Here is a 17,500-nt window from a genome sequence, read left to right on the forward strand (position 1 = left end):
GTCATTCTATTTCTGTTTGTTTGTTTATTTATTTCTTTATTCATCTATTCATTTGTTTGTCTGTCTGTCTGTCTGTCTGTCTGTCTGTCTGTCTGTCTCTATCTATTTATTTATTGTGTTTGCTACATAAATTATAATAATTGCAGAATCACTATACTATAAAATACTTTTAAATAAATCTTCCTGGTTACTTGCCCACGTACTGCACCTTTGAGGACATCATCAAGAAGTTTAAACCTCATCAATTGAGTATTGGATCGTTCTAGAAATGCATTGGAAAATTGCTATAGTCTTTTAACATTTGAAGTTATTTATTGGATTGGATTATTATACAAGAATAAAGAAACTGGGAAGTGTGGAAAATAAAGTGTTTTATTTCACGATTATATACAATAATCTGCAAATTTCTTTTAATGAAAATAAAAGAAAACCAATCTAGATTGACGACGGCCCAATTTTTTCCATCCCCTGGCCAATTGGAGATGGAAGACAGAAGACACTCTATTTCACCGTCAGAATGCTTAGCCGTGCTCGCGGCCCGATGGCTGTGACAGTTAATGAAGGGGTATTCAACTCTCTCAGGGGAGGAAAAATCCTCTCTCTGAGAAATCAGATGATGACGTTGTTTACCGTTTTTCCGGCTGATCGTGAAGTCCAATGAAAATCATTGAGTCTGTAAAAGAGGAGGAATCGAGCGTTAAAAGTGAAATTGACTTGAACCTTGTTTTGCAGGCAGTCAATGGCGTTTCCAACAAGAGCCCGTACCCCGCCCAGCAACTGTCAATCAACATAACCACCAATCAGGCCGGTGAGTGGGACGTGTGTGTGTGTGTGTGTGTGTGTGTGTGTGTGTGTGTGTGTGTGTGTGTGTGTGTGTGCGTGTATGCGTGTATGTGTGTATGTGTGTGTGTGTGTGTGTGTGTGTGTGCGTGTGTGCGTGTGTGCGTGTGTGCGTGTGTGCGTGTGTGCGTGTGTGCGTGCGTGCGTGCGTGCGTGCGTGCGTGCGTGCGTGCGTGCGTGCGAGCTTACCTTGAGGCGCTGTGGATTTGGAGAGCAAGGGATGGCTGTGGGGATAAAGGAAATTGAGCTACAGCGCTTTAATTCATAAAACATGTTATAAGCTTGTCATCTCGCTTTCACTTTCTCCCCCCCTCCCTCTCTCTCGCTCTCTCTCCCTCAGTTGTTCTTTCTCTCTCTGTATCACACTCGTTCTTTTCTGGCACAGTCCCCCCCGCCTCAATCCGATTCTCTCCCTTTATCCTCCATTTTTCTCCCCGTCTTTGTCATCATTTTAGCTCCCGTCCCCTCTCTCTCGCCTCTCCCTCTCTCTCTCCCTCTCTTTCTGACTCGCCCTCTCTCGCCCTCTCTTTCTCTCTTTTTCTGACAGTGTAATTCTTGGAGACTATAAAGTGATCTGAGTTATTGCCCCATCAATATTTTACGGAGACAGACACAAGTGATATTTCCACTGCTGCTTGAATTTAGCTTTTAAAAGGCGCTTTTGCCGTGATGGAAAACACATCATTTACCTCCACCACAGCAGCAGCCGGGCTCGTTCCCAATCTAAACATGATTGATCGCTAGCCTGTGGCGTTTTCCAAGCGGGTCTCATGACTGCTGTCAAACGTAAACACCTAATCCCAGAAATGTGTTTGCAAATAACACTTTATCTTTGCATGGACCTGAATGTGGATGCGACCGGAGCAGAATCGCTCTGAGGGGGGGTTTTGCCAGACCTATTTTACGAGCTGTGAAACATTCTCAGCACATGATGCACATGTGAAACATCCATTTAGTCACAATAATCAAAAAGGGGCAAAATAAGGGGCGAGGTTTAAGTCTCTGTTCCTTTGTGTGTGCAAATCTTAGTTGTGAGGTATCTGTGGGTCTGCAGCCTCACAGCGGCAATTCAAACGGATTTAAAGCGATCCCCCATAGTCTTAGTGGCTCAGCTTGGTAAAATACAAACCTTCTAGTCTCAGTGAAATGGGTTTAACATCAGACTCATTACCTCTGCTGCGCGTTATCTCTCCGTCTGCGTCTTTGTCCCTCTCTCGGCCGTGTCTGTCTCTCTCCGCATGCTGTTAAGTCCAGCACGGCTGCCATAAAAGATCGATCTGAATAAGAGTGTGAGGATACTGCATAAAAACGAGCAACACCCCAAACAGGCCCTACTTCATAGCTTTTATTATCTATGGCTTTCAGCTCAGAAGTGGTCGGGAGGGTTTGGCTGGTGCACCTGGGGTTAGAATGTTGATTTATGTAGTTGATCATGCGATAACTTTGTATTGGTCTTTTTTCTGGTTGCTGCAAAGCGTCCAAACCTTGGTTTCATCGTTTCTCTCTTTACCTTAAATGATTAGTGTGTGTGTGTGTGTGTGTGTGTGTGTGTGTGTGTGTGTGTGTGTGTGTGTGTGTGTGTGTGCGTGTGCGTGCGTGTGCGTGTGTCCACGTTTTTGTTTACTAGCTCCCTCGCCAGTCCCCATAATGCATCAGGTGAGCTCCACAAGCCGCAGTTTCTCACTATCCTGGCCGCCGCCCGAGCAGCCCAACGGGATCATCCTGGACTATGAGATACGACACTACGACAAGGTGAGAACTCCAGCGGTCCGCTGTTACCACGTGTTATGTTTTTAACCTTAGACTGCATATCGGTAAATGGTGCCAGGTAGGCTGGGCCTACCAGAGAAAGTATTTTGCCTTTTTTTATAACGTGAGCTCGTTCTCATCTAGGTCAGTCTCAGTCCTCAAGGACATTTTTCGTCTTTCAGTCCAGTTTAAACCCTTACATTGAGTGCATTAACAAAGCAATGTATTTCTTTTAACTGCTTATATTTGGATAAGAAAGTAATATGTTCACAAGTTAATTTACAACTTATAACTTGATTTGCAACCCATCCACCAAATCAAATAATCATTTTCATAATGAAATACATCACAGGGTTCACTTTCATACAATGTCCCTGTGGTAGTTCTTCCTACCACACGTCACCCAGGTGGCGTTTTCAGGGCCCTCCAGCACAGAGACACAGATGACATGGGTTGTAAACATCAGTTTATTGCAGAGAGGAGGCTAGGTGGAATTAGCCAGGAGCAGATGGAACATGTCATGACAGGGCTCCTATCCTGAGTGTGTGTGAGGATGGGGTTTTTAACCTGCTGCTTGTTAGCCCAACCCTAGAGCCACAGGTATGCAGCCACCCTGACCCAGTCACCTAGATCCAGGTCAGGTGTGGCTACTCAAACCATCCCATCTCCACACCACAGTCCCTTACCTCGGGCGTAAAATAAATTGTCCCGGCTGAACCCAACAGGTCTGTCCAGTGCGCATATAGTCAAACGAACGAATGCACCGGAATGGATCTGGCCACAGACAGAATTGATAACCCCAAAAATAGATCCAAATTAAATTCCAATTAAGGAATCAATACATAAGGAAAATTAAAGAAAATACCGTAAAAGCGCGAGTCAATCCGTCAATACATTCCAGAGAGAATGCCAGGATCCGTAGAGGTTTAAAGTCTGTAATCTATAATGGTGGGTGGTTAAACAAATCCTTGGAGACGTTTCTTTCTCTTACACGACTACGATCACGTTCACAGACAGCAAAGTTGCTCAGGGCTTGACTTCTCAGTTCACTTTTTTTTTACTATCCTTCTCGGATCACTTCCGCTTTTACTTCCCTCAGTCCTTCTGCATTCACTTCGGCTTTCACCCTTTCGCCCTCACGTGGTGCAATTATACCAATACGCACAGTAGACTTGGTAGAAAGACAGACGGCGAGGGAACAGATCGGGGCTGCCACAATGTGCACATGTTTATGCCTGTGTGGTGTTGTCCGTGTGTGTGAGTGTGTGTGTGTATGGTAGTATTCACAGGCCACTACCTCCCTGCAAAAATACTACGAACAGCACAAGAAATCAATATCAACTAAATCAAAGTCATCCATTATAAGCAGTGTTATCGGAGGAGCAGCCAGCTCTGTGGTTCTCAGCTAACCCGCCTCAAGATCCCTCAAGATCCCGCAACTGAATATGGAAACACCATGAATGGCCATAAACCACAATGGCGCTTTTTGATGTGCGTTTCTCTGGGCGTTTTTCGCATTCAGGAGAGCATCATGAACAACAAAACATGACTCTAAGACCTTGGCCTAAAAAAAAAGTAGGCCATAGCACTCTCCGAGCACACTGACCGCCTCTAATGGCACTTTTAAAGCAGAGATCCTGCATTTGAAACATGTAAACTGTTTCACAAATTGCATTCAATGTGAAGACAACCAACATCATCATATAAGCATTTGAAATGTCAAACCCCCCCCCCCCCCCCCTCGCCATTTGTGTGATGAAAACTATTTTATTGAGTGGTGACATAGAACCGAAATAAAAATAGTTTAAATAGTTAACTCTCCTCGTTTTTTAATTATCTCACTCTGGTATATCATCCTCTTATCAGTTTGCGGCTTCCTGTTGGTTTAAACATTTTGTGCAAGTACTGGCACACTGCATTAGCTGCGGCGTGCAGTGGCAGATTTATTAGCCGGTGCTGTTGGATGTCGGCACAATCAGGACCGAGAATCCACATGACTTAGAAATTCATATGAAAAAGCTCTGTTGTGGGCAGAAGTGATGTGAGAGCTGGTGATGTGTGTATACTATTAAGAACCCTTTTCTTAAAGGGGAATACCACCCATTTTCAGCATTAAAATGGCCAAAACTACACCCCCTGAGTTCTTATATGGGCCAAAGAGCCAAGTCCTTATTTGGGGAATATGCCCTTATTTGGAGTTCCAGCTTCCCAATATATGCCCTTATTTGGAGTTCCACCATCCCTTTTATTCAGTTGTTTTTCTGTGAAAGGCTGTTTGGTAAAACCTCAGCCAAAACAAATTGACAAGACCAATAACAAAGTTTTCAATGTAGTTATAGTTTTTGCCATTACGTTTTAGCTCACACATTTAAATGGTATTCCCCTTTAATAGCGGGGGACGGCGGGTGTACACTGTGCCTTTTCAATGGATAATGAAAGTTAGTTCAGTAGTTTAGATGAGTAAGTTTTAAGTTGCCAGGCTTACCCGGGTGTACCCTCCACCACTGCTTCACTCGCCTTCCTTTAATAGCAAAACTCTATTTCACTCTAGAGGAGCCATCTGCAAAGACTTATTTTAGCCGGCGGCCTGAAATGTGAAGGAGTCCTCTGGGAGTGAGGGAGCTTCATAAGCCTCAGGAAGAGGAAACGTTATGCCCACAGACCCAGGGGTGCTATACCTCCTTCTGCAGCCGTGCACCCCTCTCTCGGTCGCTCTCCTCCTTAATAACCCTCGCACCCCTCTATTACTCTACTATCCGACCCCCCCTCCCCCATCCTTTCCCTCCTCATCAACCATACAGATGATGAGGTTTTAATGCAGTGAATTAGATATGCCCCCCCCCCCCCCCCATTGCACTTATCTCTCTCCACCAGACGTGTCCGGAACGGCGGCCGCTCAACCCCTGTCACGGGAGGCCGGCATGGAGGCCCCCACCGCCAAACCAATTTGTCCCCCCATTTTCACCAGATTTAACCCTTTTTTATGGCTATTTTTTCTCAGCTTTAACCTTTTGAACAATGTCTGTACACACCCAGGTATAGGTTGTAGTGCTGGGCCAGCATCAGAACTCTTGGTCCAAGTAGGGAAGCCAATGTTCACATACATCCCACATGTCAAGCTACACAACAAGAGCGTCTGAGGTATAAAGAGCTTTTAAGAAAATCTTTTTAGATGTTAAACCTGTCGTGACAAAATGGCTTTGCACACTTAAATGTATGCACTTTTTTTGTATTTGTAGCAACAGCAGCAGCAGCAGCTTGATGTGGATTAGTATCCCATACACTCATGCGATGTACACCTTTTATAATTATGGAAATAAGCAGTTAATGGATTACAATTATAAATATATATTATGATAGGAACATAGCCTGATATAATGTAATTTAATGCAGATTGTTTATTAGTCAAATAGTCAAACCCTGGACAGAGCAAATGCCAATATTTCCTCTATCCTCTGCTCACAGACACACACACACACACACACACACACACACACACACACACACACATACACCACACACACACACACATAAACACACACACACACACACACACGTATAATGCCTAATCCCAGGGCAGGACGATATGGAAGCATTAATTATCATGATGGCCATGAAATTTTACGCAAATATCGATTTTAGACAAAGTCAGCTCATTATACTACATAATGTGACAATATATTAGTTTTATCACAACAGCAAGTCACACTACTGCAAGACGATGTATGATAATGATGAATTATGACCCTAGCAGTGATGCCTTATTCTATATACTTTCAGGTCCTCTCCACTCATCTCATCCCCTTATTTCAAGCTCCCAAAAGACCCTGTGGCCCCCACACAATCTGCCATGGCCGTGCCTTGTCCACCTCCCATAATTCATATATTCTACATTAGTCTAATAGGAAGGATAGTAGGGAGTTTGTGGCAAAGGGGAGCAGCAATGGTCCCCAACGAGGGGGAATCTTTGTGTGTGGGTGTGTGTGTGCGGGTGGTTTTTAGAGACTAGACAGGGTACTGCAAAGGTAGTGGAGCTGTCTCTCTGGACCTCAGCCAATTCACTACATTAATGCCTAATTATCCGTTGCACCAGGAGGAGGGGTCGAAGGGCAGATAAAGAGAGTGCAGTGAAGATATAGAGAGGGAGGGAGAGATGGATGGTTAGAGGGAGGAGGAGGAGGAGGAGAGATGGGAACGGATGGAGAGAGCGAGAGAGAGGCAGGGGAGCAGGAGAAGAGAAAGATTGAGGGAGGAGAAGAGCAGTGAATACGCAGCCAAGGGTCAATAAGGAGGCTGCGCTGAGTATTCCAGACGGTTTTCAACCAACAGGCTGCCTTATCTTCACTGCTCCACATTTGAAATATCATTCTGCCGTGCCGAATGTTGTTGTTATGATTTCTCAGGACATTATTTGGATGAAGCAATCAGTGTAGCTCATTGCAGGTCTCAGACTGAGTGGATTGCTCTCACCCTCCTGGGAAAAGGAATCAGCATCTCTGGTGATATTGGTGGTGGCCAAACATATTGCGCATCAGATTCTGTGGTGTAAACCTCTCATATGTCAGATACCGGTGGTATTCAGCGCGGCATCCAATGACCCCCCAGGGGTCCTTTAAGAGGTTCCAGGGGGTCCCCATTACAATGATTAATACATTTAATTCAGACGTTAGCGCCATTAGAGAATTTACAATAATGACTTTTTTTTTTAATCCTAGTTTCACTGTTATTTCTGTGACTATGGTGTAGACAGGTATGGAAGTTTGGGCTTTAATCATATCTCAAATAAAGATCTTCTCAGATTGGAGTCCCAGAGACAAAATCTTATCCAATGGGGTCTGTGGCCTAATTCGTCTCAAATTGAGGGTCCTTGTTGTGAGCCACTGGCATGTACCATGTACTTTAAGTTATCGCTTCCTTTCTTCCTCCACTACTTAGTCCCACTCGTCAGTGCTGAACAGCACGGTGATCCAGAGCCCGATCCCCAGCGTGGTCCTGGAGGGGCTGAGGCCCGGGACGGGCTACGTGGTCCAGGTGAGGGCACGCACCGTGGCGGGCTACGGAGCCTACAGCAAGGAGATGCTCTTCCAAACTCTCACCGACGGTAAGTGGAAGGGGAGGAAAGAGAGTAAAGAAGAGAGTGCAAAACTGAAGCCTAATTTATGCACGGTCTTCCAACAAACGACACTTTTGCGGCTCAGGGTGGGTGTGCTGTTTTATCTGTATTAACCGGGGAGACATTTTATCCCCTCACACTGAACAACAGTGGCTTGGTTATCATATATATTACATGTATATATGTATAAAATTCTACTGGTAAATAGCAACAAAAATGTTTCTCCATTTCTTTTTCTTCTTCAATGTCTTTTTTGCCATTTCATTTTTGACGAAGAGCGAAAGAGAGGGTGATTGGGATGGAGAAAGAGAGCGATTAACCTACTTTGCTGCTTTGTTGCTTGTGTGTGTGTGTGTGTGTGTGTGTGTGTGTGTGTGTGTGTGTGTGTGTGTGTGTGTGTGTGTGTGTGTGTGTGTGTGTGTGTGTGTGTGTGTGTGTGTGTGTGTGTGTGTGTGTGTGTGTGGAGTGCAAAAGAAATAAAGAATCCCACACATATAGCTTCCCCTGGGGTAATGCTTAATTGTGCGATTGTCTGGCGGAGTCCTTTAAATAATACTAATCTATTTTAGAATTTAGCTTGTCTCTGTGGGTTTTGATGTATGTGTATGGTATGTCGATTTCTGTGGTTTGTGTTTGCCTAATGTGTATGTGTGCGTGTGGGCGTTCCTCCAGATGAGTATAAGTCGGAGTTGGGACAGCAGCTCTCGCTGATAGCTGGATCTCTAGTGGGTGGAGTGTGTATCGTTTCGCTAGTGGCCATCGCTATCATTTGTACCAGGTGAAACATGTGCACACATCTGGCACACACACACACACAAATGTACACACATTCATATGATCACTTTATATTCAAAATAAATAAAGCTCAAGAGTGGATGAAATGTGAGCTGTCTGCCTTTCATCCTCTGAGTGTCTTTTGTCTGGCTCTTTTTCCTTCCACCTTCTTTATCCATCCCTCTCTCTCCCTCTCCTCATCTCGGCGTCTCGGCGTGCAGGAGGAGGCAGCTGAAGGAGAGTGTGTACGGAGACAAGCTGCAGCAGTACAACTCGGGCGGAGGTGAGACCCTCTATAGACCATGCCACTGACTTTAACCACCTGCTACATGTAGAGCTCACTCACAATAGCTCATGCGCCTGGTTGTAAAACACGTGTCGAGGCAAACGTACTTGCTTAGCCCCTTCCGAAGGCTTTACAAGCCCACGTTTACAGGTACATTTGATAATGTTGCTCTAAACCCGTGGACAAGCCAAAAAAATCCCCGCAAAAAAATCCACAGGTAAAAGCTAGAAACCTTGAGAAGCCACTGGATATAGGGAGCCTCCCCTCCAGGACATTTCGGCAGGGGCCATGATATGAAACAAACCGGCAGAGAACGACTATTATCCTATTATCCTACTATGATCTTTATTTATTTGAACCGTTTGAGGTTGGCGTCTGAGCTCTCCCACTCATCACTCCCGGCAAGGTGTACAGCAAACATAGGCATACCTAGGGAGCTGGAAATGTAGGAGTGATGCGCTAGAATCCCCCCCATCGGATGGAAGACTAGGTGGATGCAGGGGAGGTGGAGGGAGCGCAGCAGGCAGGGTGGGAGGGACTGGCTGCTTAAACAGGCCGGCCCATACGAGCGTGGAAGCGCGTGGCGCTGTCAAGTTGTCCGACAGAACTAGAACTAACAAGCTACACCTCATATTACAGATGAAATTGATTTCCAAATGCCTTTACTTGGATATAAACTAAAGCTCTTCATGGATTAGGAGCGGCCTACGTTGCAGACTACGTTTGCAGGCTACAGCAGCCAAAGGATAATTGGAGGAAGCGGCTTTTCTTGGCTAAGTTGCGGAGTACTCTGCCTAGAGATATTTGAGAGGAAACCGCCAATAGCGGGTACAACAGCTAAAAAACACGTCTAATAAACCTGGCATTTTATTAGCACCTCTTTAGTTGGCAAGACTTTTTTTTCTCCTGTAGTGGCTCTATTTATTTGATTATTCTTTTGTTATTTTCCCCGCTTGTCTTTTTGTCTTCTCTTTATTACTTCACTTTATTATGTTTTTGCTGCCTTCAAATCCAGCTAATTGCTTTGTTTGGACTGCTTTCTATTTGCCCTGTCTCTCTCTCTATGCCTCACCCCCTCTCTCCCCCACTCCCCTTATTCCCCTCTCACTCTTTCGCGGCCCCTCGCTTACTTTCACCAGAGGTGACTCTGAGGCCGGACATGTTCAACAGTCCTGCCCCCACCGTGACCTTTCCCACCCTGTCCGAGGGCCGCAGCTCACCGGGGGTCAAGATCTATATCGACCCCTTCACCTACGAGGACCCCAACGAGGCCGTCCGAGAGTTTGCCAAGGAGATCGACCCCGCCGGCGTCAAAATAGAGGACGTCATAGGAGCCGGTATGGATTGTATTCTGTCTGTCTGTCTGTCTGTCTGTCTGTCTATTTGTCTGTTTGACTCTCTGGACTATCTATGTTTATTTGATGCTACAAAGACGTTTTACAGTCATATTCACATTTCTCGCCCCCAACCTGCTCTATAAACTGGAGATGCTACATGTGAAGCTGTCCAATGAGATGTCAGTCGACTGACAAACCAAAGATTATATTGGAAGCGCATCCGTGTCTTTCACTGTCGACTTTTGTGTCACCGTCACAGATCGTGGAAACATGCAAAGGCAAATTCATAATGTTACTGGATGCCCGCTCTTTGAAGTCAACAGAGATGTTTTATTCATTTTCAAAAACTCGCACGAGAATAAATTTAAGCCAGCTTCATACTTTTTTCTTCTTTTTTTGACTATCTGTGGCCTCATTGCAGAAATGCTGCTGTGTGATGTGTGATGCAAATGGAGGGCGGTAGGAGAAGAAATGGGAGACTCAGAGGCATGTTTTTGCAAAGTTTTGTGAAATTATTTTTGGGCTTATTTTAGCCATCTGTCGGAAAGCAATGGAATGCAAGTGAACTCATGAAGAGGATGACATAAATTGTCTAATTTTCTCCGTGTTCACTGTGAATCAAAATTGTAAGCAGTTTATTTTTAAATTATTGCATTGCTAACGTTACACGAGTTAGAGACAGGAAAACGTTTTGAGAAATGAGGCGTGGCTCGCAGAGCTATTTCTGTCAGACAACTTGACGACGCCACACGTTTCCATTTCCTTATGGGCCGTCCTACTTAAGCAACCAGTCCCGCCTACCCTGCCTGTATTGCTGGTCTGCTTGCTTGCTGCTTTGCTGCATCCACCTGCTCCACTCTTCTATCCAATGGGAGGATTCAATCTCCATCACTCCTATATTTCTAGCTCACTCAGTATGCCTTTGTTTGCTGCACACTTTGCCGGGAGTGATGAGCAGTGGAGCCCAGACGATGCACGATGCAAAAGAAGTAAACATTATTTTAAAGTAAATCTAAGAGTGGTCCATCAGAAATATGTGAAAGTACTTTTTTTGTTGTTGTCATCAATCAATGCATCGGTCCATCAATCAACCGAGGGCTCGGCAAACGAACAAGCAAACATAATAATAAATTGCCACATTTGCCAGTGCGTCAGTCGATTTTGTTCCCACAGCGTGTGAGACGGTAAACATTTAATTACATCCCTTACCACATTCTGACCTCTCTAACTGCCATTTTGTCATTCTACAGTCTGCAAGTTAAGCAAACGAATATTGCAGCAGTTTCTGTATGGAGCACTCGCAGCCCTGTCCGTGTGCTTCAATATTTTCCAAACACAGATACCACACATCCCCCCCCACACCTCCATGTGGTCTATAAAAGGTCATGAACCAGATTCCATACCATAATGCCGCAGCACAGTATGTGGTTTGGGCTTCGGTCCACTCTGAGCTCTTCTGGGCTTTCTGTAATCCTGTTTTTCTGCCTATTTCTTTATCGAGGACGGGGAAGGTTTCTCACCTCGGGGCAGAGGTGACAGGGGATGAAGAGGAGAGAGAAAGAGAGACAGAAAGAGGGAGTGAGAGGACCGAGGCGGGGGATGATTGTATGACGTGCGATGGGTTTAATGGCGGGGTCTCTCACTCTGCTGCAGACGAAAGTGAGAATTCATTCTAGCCCCCCCCCATTTCTTCCCCCGTGTCACCCCCTCCTCCTCCTCTCTCTCTCTCTTCCTTTCACCCTCCCTATCCCCCTTTCTCTCTCCCCCTTCCTTTGCCACCACGGATGCTACGTCCCACGCTGCGTTTGCGATTCCATCCCCTTCCTCCTCTCTGTATGTTTCTTATCCACCGTTCTTCATCTCTCTCGCTCTCTCTCTCTGTCCATACCTTTATCTGTTGCCTGGGATTTGATGCCTCTGGGTTGTTTTTTTTGGGGGGGATGGGTGTTTATTTAACAACCAACAAAATGGGGAGGGGGGGGGGGCAGATTGCACACAGGTGGAAGAAAAAAAAGAACGAAAAAAAGAAAGAGAACACTCCAAGGAACGGATAAAAATAAACCTCCCAGTCTTTCTTTCCAACTCTCTTCCTGTCCCTGTTTACCTCTTCTTCCTCCTCCTCCTCCTCCTCCTCCTCCTCCGCCGCCTCTTCCTCCTCTATTCCCTCCCGCTCCTTTCTGTCTTCCCCTCCCGCCTGTACCCCTCTCTTTTTCCTGCTCTACCTATCGCACCCTCCGTCTGGCCCCGTGTCTGTTTGTCTTTAACTCTTTCTGCACCTCCCCATCTGTCCCTCAACCCCCCTCTCCCCTCCACGCTCTTCTTCCTTTTGCTTCTGCCCTTCAGTCTCTTCCTCCTTTCCTCCTTTGTACATCCGACTTTGCATCTTGCCTGTCGTGCGATCCCTCGCTTTTTCTGCCGACGTTCTTCCGTCATACCCACTTTCCCTCCTTCTCTTTCCCTTTCACCTTCCCTCCATACGCGTACCTCTCTTGCCTGTAGGCTTTAATGCCCCTACTTCCCCTCTTTTCACCACTCGCTTCCTCCCTCCGGTTCTCTCTCTCTATTTTTCTCTTGCTCTCTCCCTCTGATCACATTTCTCTCTCTCTCTCTCTCTCTCTCTCCAATTCTATATCTATCTCGACCGTTCTTTCTCTTTTTTCTCCCGCCGGTTTTCCATCCCTCTCTCCTTGACCTCTCTACTTGAGCAGAAGGAATGGAGCGACTGATTTCTTCTCCCTTTTCGTAATTAAGGCCACCCTCTTCATTCCTCGTCCATCCTGCCCTCCCTGCTAATCCCCCACTCCTCTCCATCCATCCATCCATCCATCCATCCATCCATCCATCCATCCACTCACCTAATCATCCATTCATCCATCCAACCGACCATCTCATCATCCATTCATCTTGGCATCTATAATTATTTCTCACCTTCTTCCAGTCGCTTTCTCTCATCTCTCCTCTGTTACTTTGCCGTGTCTTTCCTCCAGTTCTTTTCCTCCAGCTCTCCTAAGGCTCCATAGTCTATTTCACTCTCACCTCTTCATCGCCTCTCCTTTCTCTTCTTCTTACCTCCCTCCCTCCCTCCCTCCCTCCCTCTCCCTCTCTCCTGGTGACAGTAGGTAGTTTTTAATGAGCAGTGAAATGTGGAGCGCAGATCAGAGTGAGGGAGCACGACAGAGTCTGTCATCCAAGCCCCCTCACTCATCCATTATTCACACGCCGATTTTTTTTATCTCGGTGAGAGGAGACTTTTATTTTGAAAAGACATACAATTTTCATGTCCCCGAGAGGCACAGGGGTCATTTATCCCCCCCCGACCACAAAAAAAGAGAAAGGATCTAAGTCCCCGGCAGTGAAAGGAAGTCCAAGGTTTATACAGAATGATGAATATTTTGAAGACAGACATCAAGGATGAAATCTCAGTGTTGGCTCGACAAGCGAGCGGCGCCTGAACTCCGGTGACCCTGGAACCGGCGAGGGGTCTGACTTACTTTCTGGAGGCCAAGCCCGAACCATTTGCTGTTCAAACACCAATGCGTTGGAACAGAAAAAACAATCGCCGTACGTCAACTGAGATGTGCTTTCAGGGCTTTTTGCCCACTTACTGGTGTGCATCTTAAGGTTGGCTCATGTGGATTCGGAATGCAGAAATTTGTGAAGCAAACAAGTTACACCCGCCTCGTTGGCAAGTACAGGAGCTACAGGAGTGTGCTGTGCCCGAGTGCCGGGCTGTCACCATCATGAGATTATTTGTTATACAAATAATTGTGATTAACAATTGAATTGTGGTTTTTTTTGTTCACCTTATGCCACTATCATAGTATGAGCTCATAATGGTGAAATAATCAGCATCGACCATGTGAATAAGAGCCATTTCAGATTTGCAATTTGTGAACAATGGAACATAAAAGTTCAGGGAGACAGTTACTTTGCTTCGACTCAACTGATGGAAACTCACCGAATTACGTTTTTTCAGTGCAACACTTCTCCCACTGGCTTAAAATCCTCTTTAAAATCTGAGTGGAAAGATATCAATGTGGGGTGTGGAAGTTCTTAAGTTTCTTAAAATAATCAACAGCATGGAACCGGCATGAAGGTGATTTGCTATTGCCGCCTAATTTCATCGCTCAAGTCGAGACACTTTTTGGCCGCCCTGTGGCTCCTACACTGTTTGAGACTTTACACGCACTGGTGTCCCACGCCACGTCTTTCATTTGCTCTGAACAAGTTGAATAGTACTCCTTAATGAGCTTGAACACGCACACCTAAAAATTAGATTCCTGTCCAGAAATACTTGCAGTGGGGAAGGAAGCAGAGTTACAGAATGATGCTTTGTTCAGCAATACTAGTCCGTCAATGGGATTTATTCTGTGTTTATTTCTTGCTTCAGCCTCAGGCCATTGAAAATCTGTATTTAAATTGGATTGTCGTGTGACTACTAATCACGATGCATGGCCAACCAAATAAGTCAGCTTTATTTTCTTTGCCATCAGACTCCGTATATTAAGTGAGGAGGCGGCGTTACGCAAAACAAAGGTGTTTGGGAATGACTTGGTTACCCCTAAGAAGCGTAAAAGGTTGTGGCATTCAACTGCAGCGCGCTGTGTCCCATGTGAGGAGAGGCACTTTTGATTGTAGAAAACAGGGAAAAACATTAAAGGGGGATTTTTAAAGAAAAAAAGCCACTGCCCGCCACCTGCTAATCTCATTTCCCCGGCTGCCAAATGTATTAATGACCAACACCTGTTTCCAAGGACGGCGATGACATACAATGACAAACCATACACCGTTGACGCTTTTGTGTATCGGAAGAAGAATATTGTGTCGTTATTACCCGCTAATGCATTGTACATCCTGACTTATATTGGATTTAGAGGAGCAAAGAGTAGAAAGGCACCAGTAGACTTACATTATATTATTATATTATTATATTATATTATGATGTCGTGTCAGACACTTCTGTCTGAAAGGAGTTACAATAAGCTGCCGTTAGTCGACATCCCAGTCTTCATCAGCAAAGCCTCCGATACGAACTAGTAGCGTTGGTTGAGTTGAGCTTTTTGTCTGAGGGTGAAAACATGACGATCTTTCTGAGGTTGAGAGGTGTAACCTGGTCCACCTGAAGAGAAAGGTCTTCAGTTTGCAGAGAAAAATGAACAGCGATAGGCCATGGTGAGAAGAGCTGCGACTGGGAAGGGCGGCGAGCGGTGGCGGAGGAGCGCGGTGAATGACCTGGAGAGTTAGGACTCCCACAGCATAGAGCGGTTTTTTTTGGAAGGATTCCATTCCAATCATCTTTTATACCCCAAAATATACAACATGACAAACAAAAGAAAGACTTTGTTACCACACTGTGGTTGTACCGGGTTGTCTCCCCTTGTTTGCATGGTGTGCATGTGCGTAACTCAACCTGTCTGAAATGATCTTACTTTTTTGTGAAACGGTTTCTAAGAAGTTCTGAGTTCTTACAGCGAATGGTCGACCAAGCTCTTATACTAATACATGCATTTTCAAAGATTGTGTTTTGTCATTCTTCGCAGGTGAGTTTGGTGAGGTGTACAAAGGCCGCTTGAAGCCCGTGGGGAAAAAGGAAATTCCAGTGGCCATCAAAACCCTGAAGACAGGCTACTCCGAAAGGCAGAGGAGGGACTTCCTCTCCGAGGCGTCCATTATGGGCCAATTCGACCAACCCAACATCATCAGGCTCGAGGGCGTCGTCACCAAGAGCCGACCCACCATGATAATCACGGAGTTCATGGAGAACGGGGCTCTGGATTTCTTCCTGCGGGTATTTAGCACCACACATATAGAGCAGGGTCACAGCAGCACACTCACAAGCAAGTGCGGCTAATGCAAGGAATAACATGATACACCTGTACTGCATAGCTACTTAGTCGCATTGCATGGTCAAAATAATAAAGTTGAATATAAAGATAAGTAAAATTCAGAGATCTTACAATTGTGAGTTTATGCTACAAGTGAACTTCTTTGCACATACGGTATCTTTAACGCTCATTTAATTTGCAGTTCAGTAAATGAAATGAGTGTGAAGTAAGGTTGGTATTTACAGGTTAGGAGGCGCTCGCAGTTGGAAACGCTCGCTCTGTTCAGAATGGTTTGAGGGTGTATTCACAACTGGCTCGTTTGGAGCATTTGTTCATACATTTGGAGCATACTGTATGTGAAAACAGCAATTGCACTACGTTCCGGACCAAATGAACCGCACCGAGACCACCTGGAAAGGATGGTCTCGGCGCGCTTGCAACCGCCCCCCCCCCCCGGAGCAGTTTCTTTGCAGCGAGAACGCAACCGACCCGACAAACCGATACAACTCACTTGCAGTGCTGTATATGCTGTAGCCTGTATGGAGGCGGTGCCGAGGTGCGGACTGTAATGCGATACACACACACGCCCGCGCGTGCGGTGGCACGGACGCGGAGGCACGGACGCCGCCTTGACGCTCACTCACATTGAATTTGTTGTTCATATACCCAACACGGGTACATCAACCAGAGAATAGCAATTGTACACACTCGCTGCTCGATGCTCCATTTGCGATTAACCCACCGGTCATATAGCCACTCCGCTGATCTGAACGATCGTCTGCGGTTGTCCTCGTGACGTGTCCCAATGCATTATGGGATATCCACCCTCCACGCACACTTAAATATTATTGATACATACATATTATCTGTGCATACTATGCTTTCACGCAATCGAAACACTCATTTGGCGTTCTAAATAGTACGCTTGCAGATGGAGGGAGAGAGGCTTGGACGGTGAGAGGTTTTAGGCGGTACCGCAGGGACATGCATGTTCCTCACCTCCCCCTCTTCCTCTTCCTCTCCTCTTTTCTCTGCCAACCTGTCCGTCTGTCTGTCAGCGTGTCCATCTCTTTGATCCTGCCCTCCTTTCCACCCGACTCCAAAAAAAAAACAAAAAAAAAACAGACAGAGAAATTCTTTGATGTGCGCTCCTCACAGCGTGACCCCTTTTGACTCAGGAATCCTCAGCGGAGACACAGCGCACACGCACGCACACGCGGTGCACACGCGCCCGCGCGGTAATCAATCCCACCGGTGGTGTTGTCCTCGCGTGGCCATCTTGCGGGCCCACGCGCGCAAGTGTCTCGGTGTGATTCTGTTTTGTGCGCACCTTGGACGGTTTTGCCGGCAGAGGATTAGGCGAGAGAGGCATCAAAGGCACGGTTGGACGTGCAGAGAGAGATTTGCAACACACACGCACACACGCGCGCGCACACACACACACACACACACAAACACCTTAGACCATAGCGGCGTCATTGCTGCCATCAAAGGCATTTATAATATTCCGAGTCAACATGATCCAGAAGTCGCACATTTTAAGCCTGTACGCAAGAGTTAAAAGAAAGGACAACAG

The 17,500-nt window shown here is 46.0% G+C and overlaps 1 protein-coding gene across 1 annotated transcript in view; it reads left to right on the forward strand.

The window, feature by feature from the left end:
• Positions 1 to 17,500, forward strand: part of LOC307237291 (ephrin type-B receptor 1-like) — a gene marked incomplete at both ends in the record, with an annotated part of 61,231 nt that overhangs the window by 36,310 nt on the left and 7,421 nt on the right. The window contains 7 exons of the mRNA XM_080010004.1: positions 733 to 808; positions 2,468 to 2,592; positions 7,525 to 7,690; positions 8,375 to 8,480; positions 8,698 to 8,759; positions 9,902 to 10,099; positions 15,640 to 15,887. Of these exons, the coding sequence (XP_079866130.1) occupies positions 733 to 808; positions 2,468 to 2,592; positions 7,525 to 7,690; positions 8,375 to 8,480; positions 8,698 to 8,759; positions 9,902 to 10,099; positions 15,640 to 15,887 (981 nt within the window). The remainder of the gene's footprint in view (positions 1 to 732; positions 809 to 2,467; positions 2,593 to 7,524; positions 7,691 to 8,374; positions 8,481 to 8,697; positions 8,760 to 9,901; positions 10,100 to 15,639; positions 15,888 to 17,500) is intronic.

This window comes from Zeus faber (genome assembly GCF_960531495.2).
Source record: "Zeus faber genome assembly, chromosome: 1".
Classification (NCBI taxonomy): domain Eukaryota; kingdom Metazoa; phylum Chordata; class Actinopteri; order Zeiformes; family Zeidae; genus Zeus; species Zeus faber.